The sequence below is a fragment of the Paramormyrops kingsleyae genome, chromosome 1 (genome assembly GCF_048594095.1).
Source record: "Paramormyrops kingsleyae isolate MSU_618 chromosome 1, PKINGS_0.4, whole genome shotgun sequence".
Classification (NCBI taxonomy): Eukaryota; Metazoa; Chordata; class Actinopteri; order Osteoglossiformes; family Mormyridae; genus Paramormyrops; species Paramormyrops kingsleyae.
In genome coordinates, this window is record NC_132797.1 from 6,742,640 (window position 1) to 6,765,145 (window position 22,506).

The 22,506-nt window shown below is 43.6% G+C and overlaps 4 protein-coding genes across 13 annotated transcripts; 2 read left to right on the forward strand and 2 right to left on the reverse strand.

The window, feature by feature from the left end:
- Window positions 1-3,128: 3,128 nt before the first annotated feature.
- Window positions 3,129-6,385, reverse strand: meig1 (meiosis/spermiogenesis associated 1). 8 transcript variants are annotated; one of them, XM_023809008.2, is made up of 4 exons: window positions 6,236-6,353; window positions 5,512-5,567; window positions 3,768-3,926; window positions 3,129-3,655 (listed from the first exon to the last, which is right to left on the reverse strand). In XM_023809008.2, the coding sequence occupies exons 3-4, from the start codon at window positions 3,918-3,920 to the stop codon at window positions 3,527-3,529; spliced, it is 282 nt and encodes a 93-aa protein (XP_023664776.1). In that variant the 5' UTR covers window positions 3,921-3,926; window positions 5,512-5,567; window positions 6,236-6,353; the 3' UTR covers window positions 3,129-3,526. The 8 variants fall into 8 exon arrangements, with proteins under 8 accessions (XP_023664776.1, XP_023664777.1, XP_023664770.1 ...); XM_023809009.2 differs by lacking the exon at window positions 6,236-6,353 and adding an exon at window positions 5,991-6,088; XM_023809002.2 differs by lacking the exon at window positions 5,512-5,567 and having other exon boundaries at window positions 6,236-6,385.
- On the forward strand, window positions 4,274-9,379 carry LOC111842420 (protein artemis-like). 2 transcript variants are annotated; one of them, XM_023808998.2, is made up of 14 exons: window positions 4,274-4,658; window positions 4,886-4,937; window positions 5,110-5,194; window positions 5,334-5,393; window positions 5,519-5,574; window positions 5,783-5,884; window positions 5,966-6,038; window positions 6,131-6,271; window positions 6,373-6,474; window positions 6,624-6,760; window positions 6,986-7,040; window positions 7,194-7,282; window positions 7,415-7,512; window positions 8,341-9,379. In XM_023808998.2, exons 1-14 carry the CDS (start codon window positions 4,550-4,552, stop codon window positions 9,102-9,104), a joined length of 1,923 nt encoding a protein of 640 aa, XP_023664766.1. In that variant the 5' UTR covers window positions 4,274-4,549; the 3' UTR covers window positions 9,105-9,379. The 2 variants fall into 2 exon arrangements, with proteins under 2 accessions (XP_023664766.1, XP_072558477.1); XM_072702376.1 differs by lacking the exon at window positions 5,110-5,194 and having other exon boundaries at window positions 4,624-4,658.
- Window positions 9,380-9,891: 512 nt separating this feature from the next.
- On the reverse strand, window positions 9,892-14,653 carry hspa14 (heat shock protein 14). Its single transcript, XM_023808999.1, has 14 exons — window positions 14,548-14,653; window positions 14,209-14,289; window positions 14,038-14,120; window positions 13,866-13,914; window positions 13,670-13,775; window positions 13,420-13,510; window positions 13,215-13,319; window positions 12,895-13,056; window positions 12,062-12,217; window positions 11,862-11,964; window positions 11,208-11,423; window positions 10,742-10,912; window positions 10,235-10,302; window positions 9,892-10,126 (listed from the first exon to the last, which is right to left on the reverse strand). Exons 1-14 carry the CDS (start codon window positions 14,602-14,604, stop codon window positions 10,048-10,050), a joined length of 1,527 nt encoding a protein of 508 aa, XP_023664767.1. The 5' UTR covers window positions 14,605-14,653; the 3' UTR covers window positions 9,892-10,047.
- A 151-nt stretch (window positions 14,654-14,804) lies between these two features.
- cdnf (cerebral dopamine neurotrophic factor) lies at window positions 14,805-16,790 on the forward strand. 2 transcript variants are annotated; one of them, XM_023809001.2, is made up of 4 exons: window positions 14,805-14,926; window positions 15,830-15,957; window positions 16,257-16,398; window positions 16,481-16,790. In XM_023809001.2, exons 1-4 carry the CDS (start codon window positions 14,866-14,868, stop codon window positions 16,663-16,665), a joined length of 516 nt encoding a protein of 171 aa, XP_023664769.1. In that variant the 5' UTR covers window positions 14,805-14,865; the 3' UTR covers window positions 16,666-16,790. The 2 variants fall into 2 exon arrangements, with proteins under 2 accessions (XP_023664769.1, XP_023664768.1); XM_023809000.2 differs by having other exon boundaries at window positions 14,822-15,016.
- Window positions 16,791-22,506: the final 5,716 nt, after the last annotated feature.

Sequence of the window (22,506 nt, forward strand, 5' to 3'; positions counted from 1 at the left end):
GGGTCCGCAAAAAGAAATGCAATTGTGCGAAAAATGCAGTTTACAACAATAGGCTATACAAATGAGTCTATAGGCAAAACTACATGCCATACATAAAACCATTAAAACCATTTCCGATTAAGATTATATCCACAGCATTAAATTCATCATTAGAATTTTTTTTTATTATGCTGTCACTTATAACAGAGAAAATATCATGTCAGATGCTAGGCGCTTAATTGCTTGGAAAGAGGCCCATTGAACAGGTGTAAATGGTGTAAGCATGTGAGTTTGAGATAATTGTACATGAATTATGTTTATTACGTCGATGAATCCTTTACACCGTAAAAGAGGATATTAGTCAACGTATGAGTCTAAACGCCATAATATGATCATGAATACCGTATTAGCACAATAGAATGCATGGTGATTGAACATAGGCCTATATAGATAACAAATAGTAATACAAACATATAATTCTGCGACACTGGTCACGAAGAGTCCATGAATTTGGAGATTAAAATATCAATCGCATTATTTTCTTTTAACCAAAACATTTACGTTATAGTTTCAGTTATATTAACACACCTTGAGAACAGACCCAAAGTCCTCCAGTAACCAACTAAGTGTAATAAATTGGCCTACTTTCCGGAACACACGAGTCCCCAAATAAATTATTCGGCAAACAAAAATTAAAATACAATCTCATAACAAAAGCAACAACAATAATCATGAAGATAACAATAAACACGTCGATATAAACCGATATATGTTAATATGTGAATATGACAATTCATTCTGAATACCTGTAGGACTATTTAGTGTAATTACAGGTAGAATCTGTCTTCGGAGATGTAAAGCGGTTTATGTCGGCTAGTATTGGTACCCAAGAGAGGTCTGTGTCGGACATTGTATTACACCTCCGACAGAGACCTGGTGGGTGCAGTAAACCTGAATAAACTTTTTAAAATATAGGATGGGGAATCTTGCTAAGAAATCAGTAAACATGCACTGCGACTACTGCTTTGATGTCAGTTAATAGTACCGCTGGTTTTGTTTAGGAAGAATTAAAAAGTGAAATACGTTTACACAAATTTAACAGACGCTTAATTTTGTCCAAAGGGACAAACCGGCGGAAGTTAGTCCTCCAACCTGCAGTCCTTTGCCTGTTTTAGTATGTCCTGTTTTTCTAATTTCCCGAAGCCGAAACGGAAAGCAGGCACAGAGGTCTATCAAAAGTCAAATAACAGTCAGCTGTTAAAACGTCAGCTGAACCGTCTTCCATAGATAATTAATTCATATGTGAATATCGCAACTCAGTCCTATAGCGGCCTGAAAATACCCAAAAGCATCATATAAATACTACACTAGTTAAACACTGGACAAGTTTGCAACGTGATACATAGTATCTCTTTGGGAAGCACACGATGTAGCAAAGCGTGTTACTACGCCAGAGTATTTTCCAGGCGTAATCATGGATTCGGGAAGATGTCAAGTTACATTGATGCATTTTAACATTAATTGTAACTAAATTGTAACTTAATTCAGCATCTATGCAACAAAATTTTCACGTTTCTCAGAAGATTATTTAGTTTACTAAATAATCAACACAGCTGCAGGATTAATAACAGAAACCATCAGTCCATATTTTATTTGTTAACACTTTTTGACAACGACTGTTGTGTTCAAATAACTGTCAGCAATAATCTCCATTAACAACTGACTATAATTTTGTCTATCTTATCCAGGTGTTTAGCAATCCATTTCGCCTATTTCGAAACAGTTAAAGTCCCTGCAGATTGATGTATTCCTAGCAGCTGGCTTTTAATGTTAGGTTGAGGCCCTATACGATTGGATTAGGTTGTCGGATTTGGCACACTAAACACCCAATCAGATTGTATGTCCATTTGGTAAGAAGTAAGTTGCTATAGAAATGATTAGATCTGTGATGTTTCTCAATACCAATAACACATAATCATACTTGCGGTCTGAAGAAGCTCGGTCTTGCTAACTTACCTCCCAAGAATGAACTTGGGATACAATGAATCATGGGATTGGTCAAGTTTGGCGAGGATGCAACCAATGTATCGTTGGTATTTGGGGCAAGAATGACATTCACGGATTTTTGCCGTCCTCTTGAGTATTAGAACTGGACTTCGGTGATGGAAGATGATGTTAAACAGGGACATGAGAAGGCAAGTATGGTCAAGCATGCAAATTGAGAAAGACCCCTGGCTTTCAGACCTAGCTACTCTGGATAGCGGCGCATGATTGGCGAGGTGATGAAAACAAAGAGCAGATTGTGGTGGGGGGTGTCCCCTCTCAGCTCTTCATCACTGACAGGTGAGCGGCACTGGCTTTCACATGGCCCAGACCACAAGCAGAGACAGAAACTGAAGAAAAATTTAGACAAATATCTTTGATCTTTGTCTTGATCTTGACCTTTTACAGACATACTTGTGAGTTTTTCATGACCGGTTATGTTCAGGTGCTATCTGGCGACCTTAAATTTTATTAAAAATGAATAAGCACAGGTGTCACTGTGGAGATTCTGAAACCACATTTATCAAATATAACTACCCATATATGGGATACCTTGTTCTAGTCTGTATCCCAAGAATACTGTAAAAAAAAAATGTGCGTATTTATACACACACACACACACACACACAGAGAAAGCTCTGGAAAAAAGTATTTGTTTAAAAATCTGTCTTTTTAAATCTTGGTTTAATCATGGTCCTGCTGGCTGGAGGCTACACTGAGCGTCAGGCTGCTTCCAGGCTCATAATTTCTAAGATAGCAGTACACAAGAATATGGTGAAGCAGGAGACACTGGGAACGACCAGTAACCAGCCAGATAGAAGGTGGAAGCAACTTTCTAATGCCTGAGATGCCCATCAATTTATCCTACAGTGCCTCATGAATCAGAGGATGACACAAAGTGACCTTCAAAAAGAATGGGAGACATTCAGTGCAGGTGTGAAGTGCACTGCTAGGACAATTCATAACAGGCTCCTAGAAGCAGGACTGAAGTCCCATTAAAAAAGGCAGAAGCCTTTCATCGAGAAACAGAGAACTAGGTACAGAAGATATAACAAATCATGCAGTTGCCTATAATCGATGCAGTAAAGTCACAAGGTCAAATAGTATCATATGCAAACATATGCAAACTGCTTTAATAGTATTTACCTTCACTATCAAACATGCCCAGGTTTAAATTACAGAAGGGGCATAGAGTACAAGCAATAAAGAAGATTCCTGTCAGAAGGTAAAATGTGATAAATCAGCAAAACTAGACATCAACCTGCTTTTCCAACCGAAAGGTGTCATTAGTTTCTTGGGGGGAAAAATGATGTTCTGTAGGTGTGTCCACACTTCTGATTGGTACTGTATAAATATTTGTGCATACTTTAACCACTATTATCTAAATAAATAGGATAGCACGTACATTATGCTGCTCTCAGTGCTACAACAACCCAGTTCTTAATTGTGCACTAAAGTTCATCATTGGGTTAGGCATTAAAATGGTTATAAAAGGCCGCAATGGTCAGTAAACATAAACTTTCACTTTGTGGACCTCCTTGTCGTCACATTCTCTCTTTCTATTATAATAGTAAAACGTATTGTCCCGACGCTGCAGCTTTTTCACGAATCCGGTCTCGGGCCAACGATCAACCTGCAATTAATACAAGTAGGATTAAAACATTGATATATATCACATTTTAATTAAAAATTGACCCGCTCTATTCAGACTGGCCATCAGTTTAAACAGTTTTAATAGTCTTTACCAGCTCGACCCGTTTGACTTGCTTGTACTCCTGTTCATCCCTGTATCCAGCCTGTTGGAATCTGTACAGATTCTCTACTTCATCTGTCCATCGCTTCGCCCGTGTAATGGTTCTGGGGATCCCGTCAGCATCGATACATGACGCACAAGCCATTTTTTCCTGAGGCACAATGTGAAACACAGAACGACATAAATGGTTCAATGGTCGACAGCACTCCCTTGGTTCATTACAGCGTAAATACTGTTTCCTTTAACTAACGCTTGTGCATGCTGACCACCATGCTACGTGTATTTTCAGAAATTTTATTAGGCTGGTCGTTATGCAGTGTATAATGCTTACTTTATAGCTCACGTTTATTAGGAAATGAAGTATATGTCCAACTAACAGAGCCCGAAAACCGTTCTCTGAATACTATCGTCGCATAGAAACATCTGCTCCGGTGTCTCCTAGCGACGCTAACGCCAAAACAGGAAGTGACGCAGTACCTCGGCCTACTGAGTACTTTCCCGGGGTTTTCAGGCGCTCCTTCACGCACTGAAAATGCATTCACTTGTAATACGAGGTTCATCAGTATTGTCCGTGTTAAATAATACCATCTGACCATAATCGTAACACAGCCTTCAATCCACTAGATGGCGTACTGCTTTGTGTTTACTGCGTCGATTCCGCGCTGATCATAAATGAGAAGGGGGCGGTTACAAAATGGTTACCAGCCCGCAATAAATGTCGCTTTTTTCTAGGACTTCGTGTCCAGTCTAACATCAGACTGCTGATTACTCAAAATGAGCTCATTTGGCGGCCGCATGAAAGAATATCCCAATATTTCCCTGGACCGTTTCGATAAACAAAATCTACATGCCAGAGCCTATTTTTTATCCCACTGCCACAAAGGTAAGGACCGGATCACAAACTAGACAACAGAGCGTTGGATATTTTGGCTGGGCACAGATTTATCAGTATCTCATCCTTACGCCTGAAAACCAGGCGGGAAGTTAAAGAAACCGAAAGGAGTCGTTTTAGTTCAAATGGTTGATTGCTGTTTTGCTAGCAACCCACTCTAGTAATTCTGCCAAGTTTTTCGATCAAGTCCTTCTAAACTTAATCTAACAATTCCACAGATCATATGAAGGGACTGAAGGCAACGGCCCTGAGAAGGAAACTAAAGCTTAGGTATGATGTGATGTTTGCTTACAGGGTGCTGTCGATGAACGTTTGCACTTTTTACTTTAACAGTAGTTTAACACAGAAATCGATGTTCATCTGGCTGTCAGATAATGCTTCATGACTCTTATCTGTGAATGTTTTCACTGACGCACGCATAATATGTATCTGTATGTTCTAGTTTGACAGTCAAATTGTACTGTTCGCCTGTGACAAAGGAGATTTTGCTAAGCAATCCAAAATATGGATTCTGGGAAAACCACGTTGTAAGTAGCTATACAAATCATTTATAATCATAAGATCACAAGATTGTCAAACTATTACGACCACGTGGTGTTCGAAAAAGGAGGCAGTTTTTACGAATCGGGATAATAACTGGTTTGTACTTACTGCCGTTTATACCAGGTTGCTCTTGAGGTGGAAGACCCAACTCAAATATCTCTGGTTGATGAAATCTCAGGAGAGGTAATTATATGTTCATGATTACTAGGGGGATGTGTGCAATATTACTATTGTGTAAAGAAGTGTTATTAAAGTGACCAGCGACCAAAGCTGTATATACCTGAATAATTGATTATTTTACCCGTTAGAAAGAGGACATTCTGGTAACACTGATTCCAGCTGGACACTGCCCTGGATCTGTCATGTACGTATAAAAACAGCACTTTACTTTTAAAACACACAAAAAAATCCACATGAGCATACGGGAAACATTTTCCTTAAAAGACTACAAACTTCTATCTAGAAAAAGATGTGGTAGGCCTACCCCAATGTTGTATAGTGGGCCTACTTGTTCTTTTAAGTTGTATTATATGTGTATTGTATTATGTTTCCCATGTGTTTCCCCGGTCTAGGTTTTTGATAGAAGGGGACCGTGGCACGGTGCTGTACACCGGGGACTTCAGGCTGGCCCAGGGGGAGGCAGCCCGGATCGAGTCTTTGCACGTTGGCGGCCGGTACGGTTTCCTCGAATCGCCGCTAGCCCGCGTCGGCCTGCCGCCGTTTTCCTTACGCGGTGTGTGTTTCACTGCCGCCAGGATAAAGGATGTTCAGAGCGTTTACCTGGACACGACGTTTTGCGAGCCCCGGTTCTTCCAGATACCAAGCAGGGTAAGTTCCGTCCCTAATCTCAGCTGAAACGGGCCCTGCAGTCCCAGAAGCGCTAAGCTAACCTGCATCATGCCCTGCTCGGTGTCGCCCAGGAAGCTTGCTTAGATGGCATACGGGAGCTGGTGAGGGAGTGGATCGCCATCAGCCCGAACCACGTGGTGTGGCTCAACTGTAAAATCGCCTACGGGTACGAGTACCTCTTCGTAAACCTCTCCGAGGAGTTCGGGTGTCAGGTGAGCATGTGCAGCTGGATGTCTTACTAATTTAACCTGCATGCACAGCGTGCCCCCACCGCGTCCACGTGTGCCTTTTTAAATCCGCCCCTCTTCTGCAGGTTCACGTGAGGAGCACGCGCGTGTTCGCAGGAATGCCCGAAATGCTGTGTCACGTGACCACGCGCCGCGACACGCAGATCCACGCATGCAGATTAGCCGAGGTGGGGGTGTGTCCGCTGTCATCGCGTACCGTGGTATCGGAAGTCATGTAACAAGTCGGTCTTTTGACGAATGTCTACTATGTGTTACGCTGGCATTGGTAAACTGAAATTCAGCTGTGAAGTGTGCCTTATTTCCATTTTTATTTTAGGGTGAGGAGTATATTAGAGGCAGCAGGCTGCCTTGTGGCATGAAAGCCCCGGACGGAGCTTCGCTACACGTCATAAGCGTCAAGCCCTCAACCATGTGGTTTGGAGAGCAGACCAATAAAACTGCCGTAATTGTCAAGTGAGGATGGATCTCAAGATGTTATTCTTCTGCAGACGTAGTCCAACGAAAGCTGCACAGCTTAGCGCATTTCCTGTAATGTTTCAGGGTAACTTAACAGCTGATGTCACTATGCGTGTAAAAACAAAGTGTCTGTCAGTCAGGTTACCCTGTTCGTGACACGTGTAGTTTTTCCGGGATCAGAGGAAGGTGACATTACTTTGCTGATGTGCGATATACTTTCAGAACGGGGCCGACATCTTACCGAGCCTGCTTCTCCTTTCACTCCTCATACTCGGAGGTGAGGAAAATATCTGCACGCTGACACCGGCTCGCTAACCGCTTGGCCCAGTTTTATGTCCTGAATGACGTACAATGAATGATACTTTAATCGGAAAAAATAAAACCGCGCGTGCTCATTTCCTCTTCACCTGTTTGCGGATTATCTTGCCAGATCAAAGATTTCATGTCCTACATTTGCCCCGTCAACATATATCCGAACGTTATCCCGTATGGAAAAACTCTACAGGAAGTTCAACAGATGTAAGTGAATCGCGTCACTGGCCCACCAAAGCCAAGCAGTGACCCTTTTTTTGTAAACTGCACTCAGAAATTAAGGAGGCTGTAATTCAACATCTATCCATCCAGTCATGATCAATTTCTGTGCCCTTTCAGATTAAAACCGATGTGCAGAGAGCACTGTGGACGTGGATTAGTGGTGTACAAACCTCTGGGAACCCTTAAAAGATCGAAAGTGGAACAAATAACAAAAGGTATAGTGGGCAGGAGGCCTGTATTTATAGACGCATCAAAACAGCGCACCTGCATGTTAATGTTGTTCAAGGGTGGGCAACCCTGACCCTAGAGTGCCAGTATCCAGGCTCAGGCAGGTTTTCCATCCTAATTGATCTCTGATGAGCCATGCCTGATCCCAGGCAGAGAGTAACTCATCAGGTAGGATAGAAAACCTGCCGCACACCCGCACTCCAGGGTTAGGGTTTCCTGCCCCTGTGTCTGGCAGTACTTAACTGTCCAGTGAGGTGACACTGTCAAGGCAGAGGACAATATATGATGAGAGAAAGGCTTCATAAACAAAACTGCTTATGATCAAAACTTTGAATAGCATAAAGTGCAGGGATCACAATACAGATACAGAGTTTAGTTTACAGAGGCAGACAGAGAAACAGGCTGGCCGTTACGTCCTTAAAGGAAGGCTACATTTCAAGGGTTGTGCCTCATGGCATGTCGGACATTAATTACCAGCTCTGCTCCTACTGTCACTATTGGCTGAGGAGTTGGCCAATCAGCTAACGGTTTCACTGGCCACTCAAGTGAGGCACTGGTACTGAGTCTTGGTGGCAGTGAGATTTACTTAGGAATGGTTACCTAGTTGTCCAACATAGCTTTAAATCCTATGAATCCAGTAGTTTGTCCAAACAGCCTGAATCCATCTCTTCAGGTTTGAAACCCACATTTTTAGACATTTGGAAAAACCTAATAAATAAAATTTGATTGGCATCCTTTCTAACCCTGCCTAGGCTAAGTGGGTATATGGGAAATGGATAGATGGAAGTATTTGAATCCCTGTCTCTGTTCCCCAGACTCTGACAGCGAGTGTGATTTATTTGACGACGAGGATTTGGCTCCCCGCCGCAGGAAGGTGCCAGGTAAACACCCCCCTGAAAAAGACGGGTCACCGGTCCCAGAGAGGGTGGTCCCTATGACGGACCCTGAACCCACGAACACGGCCGGCCTGCTAAATGAGAACTTCCTGGACTGCACGGAATCGAACGACGAGGAGGAAGACAGCGAAGATGAAGGAGGTGAACCGGCAAGCCAAACCTCAGACAAGTCGTCGAGTGGCACCCACAAGGAGCCAAACGGAACAGACGGCGGCCATCTTGGATCAAAGCCCCCCACGTGGGAGGCGTTTTTCTCAGTCGACCCGGAGCTGACGGACGAGAGCCTAGAAAGCAGCCAGACACGACGGGTGGAAATGGGGGCCTCGCAGTCTCCCAGACTCTTCAGCGACTCGGACGATGACTCCTCCCACTTCTCATCTCAGTCCACCCACATCTCAGACCCAGGTATCAACAGCCAGGTGGACACCATCCTTATCCGCCCGCCGGAAAACGTACAGGGAGACGCTGGGCTTACCAGCCACTCCAGAGAGCCCAGGGATGCATGTTTCACGCCGACGGCGACCGAGGGAGAAAAGCCAGATTCCCAAGTCTCGTCCGATTTTGAAGTCCCCCCAACGCCTGAATCAAACCCCCCTCAGCTAGAGGACCTGAAGGAATTGTACAAAAGACTGGCCGCAGGAGAATCTCTTTTTAAGACAGGCAATCAGACGGGCAGCCTCTAGGACACCTCGGTAGATAACTACGGACCCATTAATGAATTTTAATACCTGACACTAAGATGGGCCTTCAGGGAACATCCATTGTATTCGCACAACAGTATCTTGCACAGTTAAAATTCAATGTTTACAATGCATTTAACATCTGCTGGACTAATTAAAATTGAATGATAACAGTATGATATTATCAATGTTAACTTTTTACCTCATGGAAATTGCACAAAACAAGGATTGTAAGAATTTTAATTACTACTTAATTAAATGCATTTCTCAGATCTAAACCGAAGGATTCATCTGTTTCTGTACTCTTTTTTTTCTTTTAAAGTCGTGCTGCTTCATCCATCTCTGAAGATCCAGCCGCACTCAATGGGGCAGGTGTCCCCCTTTTATTTGTTAGTTCGTTCTGTTCTCTGCACTAGCAGCTGAATTCGGGTTACAGCTGCCAGCCTTCTGCAGGGGAGGGATTAACCCAGTATGCAATAGGGGCTGGTGCAGAGACACTGTTACGCAAACATGACATTTATAACCTTCTGAATTATTTACATTCTGACGCTTCAAAACCAAAAGTAAGCAATTAAGGATCTAAAAATGAGCAAAGGCAACGGACTAGGAGCAAGAAATGCCAGAAATTGATGAATTAATCAGCTGCCAGCGATACGAAGGTCAATAAAAAAAAAAAATCATCAGAACCTTTTCAGATTTGGGTCACAAACAGCCATTTACCCAAGACAGCCAAACACATTCAGTCCTACATATTAGGCATTTGCATGTGTCAAACAGTGCAGCACAAACATTACTGAAAAATGGGAATATTTATTAAATACAGTAGGAGTTCCCTGTCACGATGCCCAGATGAGGCCAAACAATGTTTGCTGGGTCGGCCTGACAGCTGAAAATGATGGTGATGGTCGTATCCACCACCTGCACAGAGGACACAGGAGGACCACTCTCAAGAAGCAACCGCGATGGTGACCGCTTCGGATCTGCCGCTCTCCTGCTCTGTGCAAGTCACGTGCAAGGACCCGTCCCTGTGGAGGCGGGGACAAGAGTAGAGGGATGTCACCCGAAGCAGGGCCTGGTGTGCTGGGTGTCCGCAGTGGAAATCGGTACCAAAGGGCCACACGACGGCACCACACCTTTTCATGGTAACGACCGTAACAATGTCCCAGGGGTCGTCTTTCGGCTCTAGGTTCCCGAGGACAATCTAGAAATAAACAAACATACTCGGTAACAGAGAAATCCAACACATACAGGCAGTTGCAGATCTTTCAGGGGTATATTTGAATAAAAAAAAATAATAATTAAAAACCACTAGCGGCACGAACAGGCAAGCCATTTCCTTCTCACTGTGACTTTGCCTTATTTAATTACATTATTACTACATTCATTTAGCAGGTGCTTTTATCGAAAGTGACTGGAGGATCAGACAGTAGGGTCAGCCAGAAGGGCTTTGCCTAACGGTCCAGTGGAGATATGAACACTCTACCTACCAGCCATGGGATTTGAACCAATAGCCATCCGGAAACGGGCACAGATCCTGAACCCACTACACACCAGCTTAGTACATCTATACACTATATACACACAAATTCACATGCACTCCCTGCTTTTGGCTACGGGTGCGACGTTAAGTCAAAACCTACATCTGCCACTTTCTCCTGGGGGGTGCAGTTCTGGCCATTCGATTGGTACAGCTCCAGGCAGATGGAAGACAGGCTTCCTGGGCCCTGCAGGGTGTGCTGTCGGCGGGCAGGGAGGGGCGTGCCCGAGGGGAACACCACCGTGTACACATCTGCACCAAACTCATCCGCCTCCTAGAGGAGGGGAGGGGTAATGCGGGTCATAAATCAAGTAAACATACTAATCAATTTCCACAAAATGCAATGAATACATAACATTAGTGGAAAAATGTTTAATGTTTAATTTAATGAGATGGACATTAGGAGATGCACTGAAAGCAGACTACTCTAAATATCAAAGGAAATTTGTTTTTAATCCCATTATAAAACTTCCCTGTTCTTTCTAATTAGTATCAGATGATAAGCATGTCACAGAAGCAGGATACAGTTCATTCTGACCCAAGTCATGAGCTCGACGTCACCTCCTCACCTTGACCAGGATGTCCTTGGCACAGCAGTCCACCGTGATGGAGTCCTCATCCAGGGAGGACGTGTCCCTGCCCACCAAGATGCCCGCCTCAATGGCTGCACCCACAGGGATCACCTCGTCCGTGGGGATGGAGTTGAGGAGCTCCACGTCAGGGAAGATGTCCCGGATCATCTGCTGGAGTTTGGGGATGCGAGCAGACCCCCCACACAGCACCACCTGGTGGCAATGGAGGGGTATGGTTAGATGCAATGAGACATACAGATGGTTCAGTTTCATTCTGTAATTCACGATACAGGTAATAAGCATGTTAAACATAAAGTGGCCACTTCATTAGGTACGCCTGGCTACCTCTGGGTAGGACCCGCTTTATTGGCTACACATAGCTAGTATCAGCCAGGAAGCGCTTTTGCCTGCAGGCCCACTTCAAGGGTCTGCAGGCAAGAATCCATTCTGCACATCACTGTTGTACTTTGCATAGACTAAACATCTGAGCTGTTGTAATGTTTAGCCAAACAGTAGCTGAACCTCTAGGCCCTGTCTGTGTGCTGTACATGTTCAGCTGCAGCCACATGCTGTTTCCTTTAACAAGCAGGTGTCCCTAATAAAAAGGCCACAGAGAGAATTTAAAATGTTGTAATTGGTTCTCCATCGCACCTTGTTGATGTCACTTGTGGAAAGACCCACTTGCTCCAAAAGGGTTTTGATGGGCAAGATGCTCTTATTAAAAAGGGAGGAACACAGGAGCTCGAACCTGGCCCTGTAAGGAACCGCAAAGAGGCAGGACATGGAGTTGGTGACACGGTAACTGGCTCCGCCCCCCGCTCCTTCCCCGACACCTTCCGTGAGACACACACCTGGACACATTGCATTCGAAATCCATGCCATCGTACAGCGAGTCCACAAAGCAGTTGGAGCTGCCCAGCGTGGAGAGGGTGTGTTTTGCCACGTCGGCGCTGTTCATCAGCTTCATCATGGCTCTGGGGTTTCCCGTCACGTCCTGCTTGAAGGTCCTCGTGTCAGAGAGGGAAGGGAGAGAGCTTCTCAGTAAACAAGGGGAGAGTAACGTGTTGGTCAGGAGGTCATGGCCAGACTTCTTGGCTGGTGAAGGTCCGCAGTGTGGCTGCTGGATTAACAGAGGTGGAAAGTTCAGGTCCAGGAAGTAAAAATCCAGACCAAGATTTTGTTTCAACCAACTAGTTGAATCTAAAGAGTCATAGTGAAGGAGTATTCAGCTGGTGGGTTGGAACAAAATCTTGGTCTGGATTTTTCCTTTCTGGACCTGAACTTCCCATCTCTGACTATTAATAGCCATCCAACCATCTTCCATAACCCCTAATCCAGTACAATGACAGTGACCCTGAATAATAAACCCTCAATAAGTACAGGCAGGGGTGGATTAAGGTGTACAGAGGCCCCTAGGCTACAGTAGTCTGTGGGGCCCCCCAACCCCACCCCCCTCCGCGCCAATGGGGGCCCCCTTGCAGGCTGACACATGTGGGGCCCCTAGGCTTAAGCCATATCTAGCCTGTGCGTTAATCCACCCCTGAGTACAGGACACAAGGCAGGGGGCACCCTGGACAGGATGCCAGTCCAGAGGGCAGACACACGAACAAAGATCAATTTGAAGTCGCAGATTCATCAAACATCCAAACAGAAAGGAAAAAAAAAAAGAATGAGAGTGTCTTACTTTTTAAATTCTGCAGCGAGATACTGGGCCAGGGTTCGAGTGAAGCTTTCCCCACCAGTGCTATGGTCAGTGTGGGTGGCCAGGACTCTGTACAGCCCGCTGTTCACCTCCATCACCGTCACCGTCAGGGACGTCCCTCCCAGTTTGTACACCATCACGTGGCTGTGGGGGATTTTAAGAACTCTGCTAGCTGAACCCAGAGGACAAGACACACAACTGACTACACCGACTATATGTAAATGTTTGGAAAAACGTCAACCCTTAAATTCAGCACAGGACAAGAGCATTATGCTTTTTAAAACTTGAACACTGAAGTTTACCTCTTTCCAGTGGGCGAGTCTTGGCCGATGCCATAAGCCAGCAAGGCTGCAGAAGGCTCATGAATCAGCCTGAGAACATTGAATCCGGCATCTTCTGCAGCCAGCCTAAAGGATAAAGAAAAAAACTTTAATGCCTTCTTAGGTGGGCGATGCGTCTGCACCCCCCGCTGGGTCACTGTAGCAGAGCTTGTCGTTTCCAGCTTACCGGAGGGCATTCTTTTGCATCTCTCCAAACTCAAAAGGCACAGTGATGACAGCATCACTGACATCAGACCCCAAAGCAGACTGGGCCGTTTCTTCAGCAAGACAGGTAACAACAGAAACCGAATGAATTAAAAATGAAATAACTTCCACATTTTACTTACCAATAACAGTTTCCCCAAATACCCCATATACAAAACAATAAGTAAATTTACTCGAATCTAAATCTACGTTTCCCTTTTAAAAGCACCTACCTTTCATTTTGTGGAAGACTAACTTTGCCACTTCTTCAGGTGACACAAATTTGGTGGCCTCTCCAACATCTATTTCATACATTGGCTTGTCACCTTTGTTGACAACCTTTAGAGCGACAGACAAACATCCAATAAGCGAGTATTTCCCACGTTACGCTCTTCACAGGCAAAACGTAGAGATGCTTGCAGCATTTACCGGGCATTTGCTGTCGGCTTTGTGCGCCTGTGCTTCTGGGTCATCAAAACTAAATGGGGAATTATGAGGTGACGAAGACAAGACTACAGTTACAACAGTATCCATTAAATTTAAATATACAAAAGATAAGAAAAATCCATCCATCCAAAGGATACATATGAGAATTATTCACCTTCTTCCCAAAATTTGCTTAACTTTGACGACGGTGTTGGCGGCATTCCTTATTCTGCCTTGCTTCGCGGCTATTCCGACAATCTGTCAACGACATACACACATAAATACATACAAGCACACGTACATACACAAGCACATGCATGCACGCCAAAGCGGTAACGTGTGATACCTGTTCAGTGTCCCGAAAGGCAACAACTACAGGAGTGACTCGATCGCCGGCATCATTTGCGACTACATCCGCCCTTCCGTCCTAAAATTAATACATGAAATGCGATTTATCTCAAGAACAAAATTTAAAATAAAATTATCCATTTAAATGTAACGTACAACGCAGTACAATTCATTACAAAGCAGAAGAAGTTGCTAACGTGATCCCCGCCGGTCTGTAAGCCTGCTACTTACACAAGCACCTAAACCCATGCCGACCGCTATCCTTACTTACACGGATAAATACACATATAAACTGCTGTCCGTGTGAGTATACCTATCTAAATGCCCGGCGTCTTACCTTAAATATTGCCACACAGGCACATGTGTAACCAAAGTGTACGCCGATAGCGGCCATGCTTTTGGTAAATGTACAGCAGTCGACCGGAAGAGGTTGAAGTCAGTCGCTTTAGTACGACCAATAGAAAACGAAGGTCCCACATTTTATCCAATGAAATTAGGAAAAATCCAAGAGTGACAGAATATATAACAAATAAGAAGTTGAACTGCAGGAAGCGTGGCCAATAATTATCGCATTACATTAAGCGATTTGGTGTGATGAACCAATAGAAAAGGAACGTATCGACCAATAAAAGATACCATTCAGCGTTATTTATTTATGGAAAAATGTAACTTGTTCTGCATGAGACGGAGAGCTGCAGACTTTGCGCAGGTTTTAAGTATGAAGTTTTCGTTGTTGTTCGTGAACATTTCCGAGGTTGTATTTCTGTGTGTCATGCTTGACTTCTCTAGTGCGGGGGATTGCGAAGGTGAGCTTTGACGTGAAGGGTTGCGGTGCGTGTGAAGGCTGCCTGTAAAAATAGTTGCCTGCTTGGTCTTGCGGACGCTGCTCAAATTTGGACAAAGCTGAAGGAAAACGCATGTGCACGTGCTCGCAGAAGCGGATACATTAATAAAAGGTGCATTACCAACAATATCATATGAAAACTATAATAATTGACTATAGATAAGGATCGAGCGCACACGGAAACACAATTCCTGAAAATAAAGATGGAATTGTCGTTTGACTTAATATTAAAACCTGGAAGTTTCAGATGATTTGCGTATGTTTTATTTAAACCTCATTTGTTTGGCCTGCAGAGAAGCGTCATAACACAACAGCAATATTATGATGATATATTTATGCAGTCGTATAAACAAAAACACACAAAGGAAAATTGCAATTAAATTGGGCTTTGGAATACCGGGTCTATTACGCCAATGTGGAGTTAATAGGATTTATTTTTCAGACGTTGGGTGCCTGTGGCTAATTAACCAGTGAATGTATATGACGCCGGTAACATTTGTATTTCATGTGACTATAGCAAATCAGTCAGCACCACAATTATTCTAATAAAAAAGTTAAGATGATAAAATAAAAACATGAATAATACGACTTCTTCATATCCATTACTGAAAGCTGCTTGATATCTGCTTGTATGTATAGGTATATTAATGGAATAATGTGTAGTAACAGAGTACTACACACCTTTGCCATGTGCATTATTACTACTTTTACTAACATAGCTTGTTTTCAAAACATCTAAAATAATCTCATGTGGTTAACATCACTGCTTCCGCAGTGTGCGTAGGGTTTCTGAGTAGGCTATACGAGGGACTGATGTCCAGGCATGTGGAGCTGACCCCTGCCGTGGTGGAAGAGGATCTTCTGAGGGCCTGTGGGAAGGCCGTCGGCAAGGAGAACAGGCTGGTGAGGGAAGAACCTGCTTCTCCTTACGCAGGGGAACAGCATGGCACCACACTCACGGACTGGCCAACTGACACCCAGGCCCTAGATATAAATAATTTAATTACTCATCAACATGTATGGATCAATTGTGATATGGTGAGATACACTGAGATAATTCTGTGAATTCAACGTGCTGGTTCTACACAGTGTGGCACATTCACGCTTCCTGGAGAACACCGGATCCATTTCCTGATTTGGGAGAAGGCATTTCCACTTGGTTTTGTCTTGATTTGGTTTTGCTGCCCTTTCTTTACTTTCAGTGTTATTACTTGGGAGCCACCAGCGATGCGGCCACAAAGATAACAGGAGAAGTCACACGGCCCATGAGTTTCCACCTGCCCGTAAATAAAATCTGCGAGCGGCTGCAAAAGCGAGACAGTCAGATTTGCGAGCTCACATACGGTACGTCTGAGACACCGAGTCTGATTGCGTCCGCAGGTTTGTTTTTGCCGATGCAAATTGACCTCCTGCTTCTGTTTTGCAGAAAAGCAGGTGACAGACCTCAGTAGAGAAGGCCTGTCAAAGCTGAGAGTGGCCGAGCTGAAAAACATCCTGAACTCCTGGGGCGAGGTGTGCCGCGCGTGCATCGAGAAAAGTGATTTTATTAGCCTTATCCAGGAGGTGGCGACAAAGTACAGCAAACAGACGGGGCAAAAAGCAGAACTCTAACTAAACGATTTATATTTTCTAAAAGCCAAATATATTTTGCTAAATATATTGTCGAACCTATGTTACACTATGAGTATAAACTCCTTAGGTAAAAAATTAATAAATAAAGATCTTTTAACAACTCATTTGAAAGTGGTGTTTATAAGGAAGCCTTTATATTGTATTATACTGATATTTTGTAAAATATTTTGTTTAGATCCAATTGTTCGTCATTTGTTGACATTGTCTAATTTATTGTGACAAGTAGGGTGCAGTATATCGTGTGTTGCGGAAATGTAATACTAATGCCGATTCTTAACATACGGCAGGTGGCGCTATTTTCATATTTCAGTTTGAAAATTAAGCAACGTGTTTATTCTCACTCTAAGCTGGATGATCCGGCAGAGACTGACAATATTATTTCATTAAACGTAGTCCCGCTATGGCTGTATCGAACTAACTGGACTTGTGTATATATTAACCCAAGGCAGTTCTGCAAACAATCTGCAATCTGTCAACAATTACATAAGTGCTCTGTAAACAGTTATAAGAGCACTTTCCCCACATTTTCCAATAGCCCCGTTTCGTCGTAAGACAAAGATAGTAACCTTGAGATATTTTAAATTCCAGGAAGTTAGACGGGTCCCCTGAGAACAAAACAACTTTCCTTTTGAAATCTTTCCGTAGACTGTTTGCAAAGTCTTATGATTCCATGGCATTCGTGATTATTTTCTTACTCTATGTAACGTTTTGTAACTTTATCAGTGTCTTTTGTTACTTCATATCTTACAATACACACCACAAGTCTTGATCTTATATTAATACTCTACTGTTATTATTGAGTGCTACCGTAGCGGCACAGGTGGGCCTGGGTGGTCCTAGTACCTGGGACCACCCAGATGGAACTCAGGCCCACCGCATCATCGCCCACAACGAGCGATACAGGCCGATAAAACCATCGTGTCTGACAGGTAGGCCTATGGTTGTGCGCGATAAATTAATTAATCGGAGTAAAAGTCCTATTCGGAGACAAATACATATTTTTTTCTCTGTGTAATGCCACGTGCCATTTAAAAACGGAAAAAATATATGTAGCTGTGTCTCCAGTGTGATTTTATCCGATTTTCTACCACTCACTTAGGCTATGGTTTCTGACTCTACTACTGATTAAGTCCACTGATAAACGTAAATGCACAAGTAAAAGCATCAGATGATAATTCGCAAATTTACATCCTTTGCATAAGGGTACACCTGCAGTTCCTTCCAGGAATCTTAGCCAGTGTCAGCTATTACTTTTCTTCATAAAGATAAACATTGCATCCATCATCAGCGTTTTCTTATTGACAATAATCTTTATATTCACAGCATGTGTGTTTCCTTCCGAAACATTGCGGTTATGCAATTTTTGTTTGTAAAACACGTGTGCAGAAAGGCACAGCACCGTTTATCCTAGAATAAAGTGACATGTCGCTGTACTTTAATCGGATAATTCGTATGTCGACTTGGTATATTTTTTTCCTGTAGAATGAGTCAATGATATTTTTGGTTCCCCACAACAGAGAAACTACAAAACATATAAGCAATCGGTGGCGGATAAGGACGGATTTAAGGTAGCCCAGTTGAGAAAATAAAATTGTCTTCGTTCACTTACATTTAACCCATACTGCCTTAAATCCAACAAATTATCTCAGATTAATCGTAACCTGATATTAATGTCCCTGTCGAATGAGTCACACAGAGAGTCGACAAAGGGATTAGCTTCCCCTAGCGCTGAATCACACAGAGAAAGCTCCAATTTAGACGGTCTATTTTAAAGTTTACAGTCTTTAATAATTTATGATTAGCAGCAGTTGACCGCTAGGACGATTTAAGCGTGGTTGTTTGTTATCAGCCATATACATCTCCTGTTCAGAGTTTGTTAAATACGGTGATTACAAGAGCTGTCAGCAAACGCAGTCACGCCGATGTTCCGCTCGTTCGTCCACACCGACCAATGGAAAGAATATGAATCTGCATATAAGGCCTCATAGCATTCTGGGAAATGCGTGAAATCACAGACCTGCTGACCTATCAAGAAAAGGAGAATGTTTTATAAACATTCCTTTGTCCTATGTGTTTGCTATGCAAAAAGTTCCAAGAAATGTAAGCTTTAAACTGCACATTTTCTGGAAATGACAGTATTTTGTAATTGAAAGCTTCTTTGTGATTAATAAACAGTTCCCATGTCTGACATAAGTCTAATATATATGCGTGCAAAAAATAAAAATGTGCTTCAAAACTAGACTACGTCTCTTTAACTTCAATCACTTCTGTATCATTTAATAGCATCTTCGGGTTGTCAGTGTGTGTTGAATAGGTGGTACACAAAATATATACAAATATTTTATTGTTTTTATTTGTATTTAAACAGTTTGCACAGTATACTGTTGTTAATATGAGGGTCTGGGTGCTCAGACAGTTGAACACAGGTGCATTGTGGGAGGTAGAGCTGTGATCGCGAAGGTTTGCATGTGCCAATATTCTGAAACATGTGCCAATATTTCCAAACCCTTAACACAGGTAATCTTTTTATGTGCTAGTGTAAAGTTGTCCTGCTGACATCTCATAAACAGCCCTTTGAAAAATACTTCCACCTCCGTGACAGGTTTTATATATACCGTCATTCTCAGATCCTTCTCCATTCATACTTAATTGTTCTGTATTAAGTCGCCCTCAGATCTAAGGTACTTTATTTTTTTGTTCTCACGGGAATTTATTTCTTTTCAGTACAAAATTAAACGTCGTCAAACTAATTTTCAGAAATGTTTCTGAAGTGTTTAAGGAGTCCTTAGAACCCTGGAAGAAGTCAAAATATATTTACCACAGAACAGTGAACACACTAGTATGAAGTCCTGGCCTGCACTAACACTTGCTGTAACAATGGAGGACGATTTCCTCAATGCGTGACAGAGAGAGACCACCTTGGACTGAGCCTGATCTTATGACCAGGAATAGCTGGGGGAATTTCTGGAAAACTGGGGCAGGAATGAAATATTTACTGGGAAATGAGTAATTATCTTGGGGCTAATTGCAAGTCATATCCAAGCCATATGAGTAACTGAATGAAACATCTTGTCACGCTTCAATGCCCTGGGAACGGACTTGATAAAGTACAGGCTTTGGCTGTCTGGGTACTGTTACTTCTCTGTGATGCTGAAATCATGGCAATCCAGACTCTGTATCGTCAAACAGTGCTTCCCAAATAAAATGATTATTCCGGCATTTGAAAAGCTAGTTAAGGCTTATAAGGGAAGGGATAAATTTGTGGTATTGTTCACGAGTGAAATGCACCGTTATTCAGTACCTTTAATATCCCCTCTATGAGTTTAATCTTAAATGTAATTTTAAATATTTTTTTCTTGTGTTCCTACTGCTGCAATAATGTCTCATGGTCAGAGTGTCATGTGTTTGGATAGTTGAGTTGTTTACAATCAAAATGCAAAGATGTGCCAGACCAAAGTGAACTGAATTTTAAATCAACACTGTAAGCACATATTCGACAAACAGGCAGCGGAAAAGCACCCGGGGGCAGGTGCCGCTGTGGACGTTATTTAAATGGCCACCGACAGACTGCTTGTAAAGGTCATCTGTGCTTCCTGCTTTAGAGGGGAACTTGGACCGCCTTGAGTTTCCAGCACGTGACACTTCTGAGCACATCTCACGCTGAGTTTGTGCTGGCCGCCCGAATCCGTCTCCCGTTTCACCTACCGCAATGCAACCTGTTGTACAGCTGTGCCTCTGGGGGGGGGTTGTTCTCTTTAAAAGCTCAGATGTTAAGATTAACAGGCAGCCTGAAAGTCAAGTTTGACGTAATTAGCCGCCTTGACTTTTTACAAGGCCTGCAGGAACATGCTGGGCACTATGTGAGCACGATCATGGGCGTCAGGTGAATGCAAGGACGCCCCAGTGGGTTTTTGGCCACTGACCGAAGCAGCGGAGCATCCAGAGAGCGGCAAGTAGCAGGGGGGGGGGGGGGTCAAATGGCCAGATAAACATTCGCCAGCTGCCCGCAGAGGACGTCTGCGTTCGGTGATGACAGGAGAGCTGCCCGTGATCATTAGCTCAGGCGAGTGTCGAATTAGCGATTAGTGGCCGTGTTCCCAGGATGGCGGAAGTTTCGACCGATGCAGGGCTAATGCTCTCCTAAGCAGTACAATTAATGAAAGTGGATGGTGGAGACTCTTCAGAAGCTTCAGAATGGGATTCTGGAAAAAAACAGGCCAGGCTAAGATCCAGCACAGGCGCCGAAAACAGCTCAGCTCAGTGCAATAGAAAGACACCTCTTGTCCTTGTTCCTCTGCCCCTGTTCTTTTGTCCCCCTGTTCCTCTGCCCCTGTTCTTTTGTCCCCCTGTTCCTCTGCCCCTGTTCTTTTGTCCCTGTTCCTCTGCCCATGTCTCTCTGCCCATGTTCCTCTGCCCCTGTTCCTTTGCCCATGTTGTTTTGTACCTGTTCCTCTGTCCCTGTTCTTTTGTCCCTGTTCCTCTGCCCCTGTTCCTTTGCCCATGTTCCTCTGTCCCTGTTCCTCTGCCCATGTTCCTCTGTCCCTGTTCCTCTGTCCCTGTTCCTTTGCCCATGTCCCTCTGCCTCTGTTCCTTTGTCCCTGTTCCTCTGCCCATGTTCCTCTGTCCCTATAGCCAGAAATGCATGTCAGTGGTACAGCAGCGGGTGTGTGTCTTTACCCAAACTATATCTGACACTTGCTAAGCAGCGCTCAGCTCAAAAGTCTCAAACTACTAGAAAAGTTCATTTGTAAGTAACTAGATTTGGCATCAGCTTGCACTACATTTGACAAACAAACAAATGTGCTGTTTTTCCATTTGCACAAGCACAAGTATAGGTACAGGTTGATGGAAATGCTTGTCTTTGCTGACCAATCTAGCTTTCCATAGATTGGGGGTAACAGTGCAGGGTCATCTAATGCTGGGGGTTAAGGGCCTTGCTCAAGAGCCCACAGACATATGATTGTTCTTCTGAGGCTTGGGCTTGAACCGGCAACCTTCTGATCACAGACACAGAGACTTTGATATAACAATTTACTTTATCATATGTGCAACATATACTCCATCTAATAAAGAAATTACATTTATCAGGAGGCCATGGATTGTACAGAGTAAGAAAAGTAAATTCAGGCTTTATGCATCCCATTCGGACTATTACAATTTATTATCAACCCTCCTAAATGGCTTACAGGAAGAAGTTCTGTCACCAGTGAGGTGTAAAGGTGGGTTGCAGGCTGGGGTTGATGGGGTGGGGTTCTCAGAATGTCAGTGGGAGGGACATGGCAAGTTGCCCCCCCCAAGACCCAAAGGGACTCTCTCCCCCCCAGTTCCAGCTGTTACTCCCACCCATGCTGCTCGTGGTCCTGGACGCCCTCCGCTGGATCTGTCTGATTTTACGCTGTTTTGCTACGGCATGAATCACTCACCATTTCCTTTAATACATGTCTGGCTAACATTGCAGTCAAACAAGGATTTTATAAGTATTTGTTGTGTGAAAGTAACTTAAAATACTTAAAATCATCAAGCATTTCAGTACAGTGACCTTGACTTTTTTCACCTTGGCTCTGCTATCCAGCCCACCTTGTTCCAGAAACTTCCGTCCAATCAGTGGCCCAAGATCCTGACAATGACCTCTGTCCTGTAGTGTCCGGTCCAATGGACAAACTGGGCAGATAATCTGACAGTATGGATAGGGCCGTCCAATTTGGAGTGTTCGTGACAGTTGTAGATGACGGTGAGATGCATTAGTTAGCAGACAAATCTGCAAACTAATACAACAAAAGCTATCAAGTGTCCTCTTACAACCTTGAAAGTGTCCTTGCT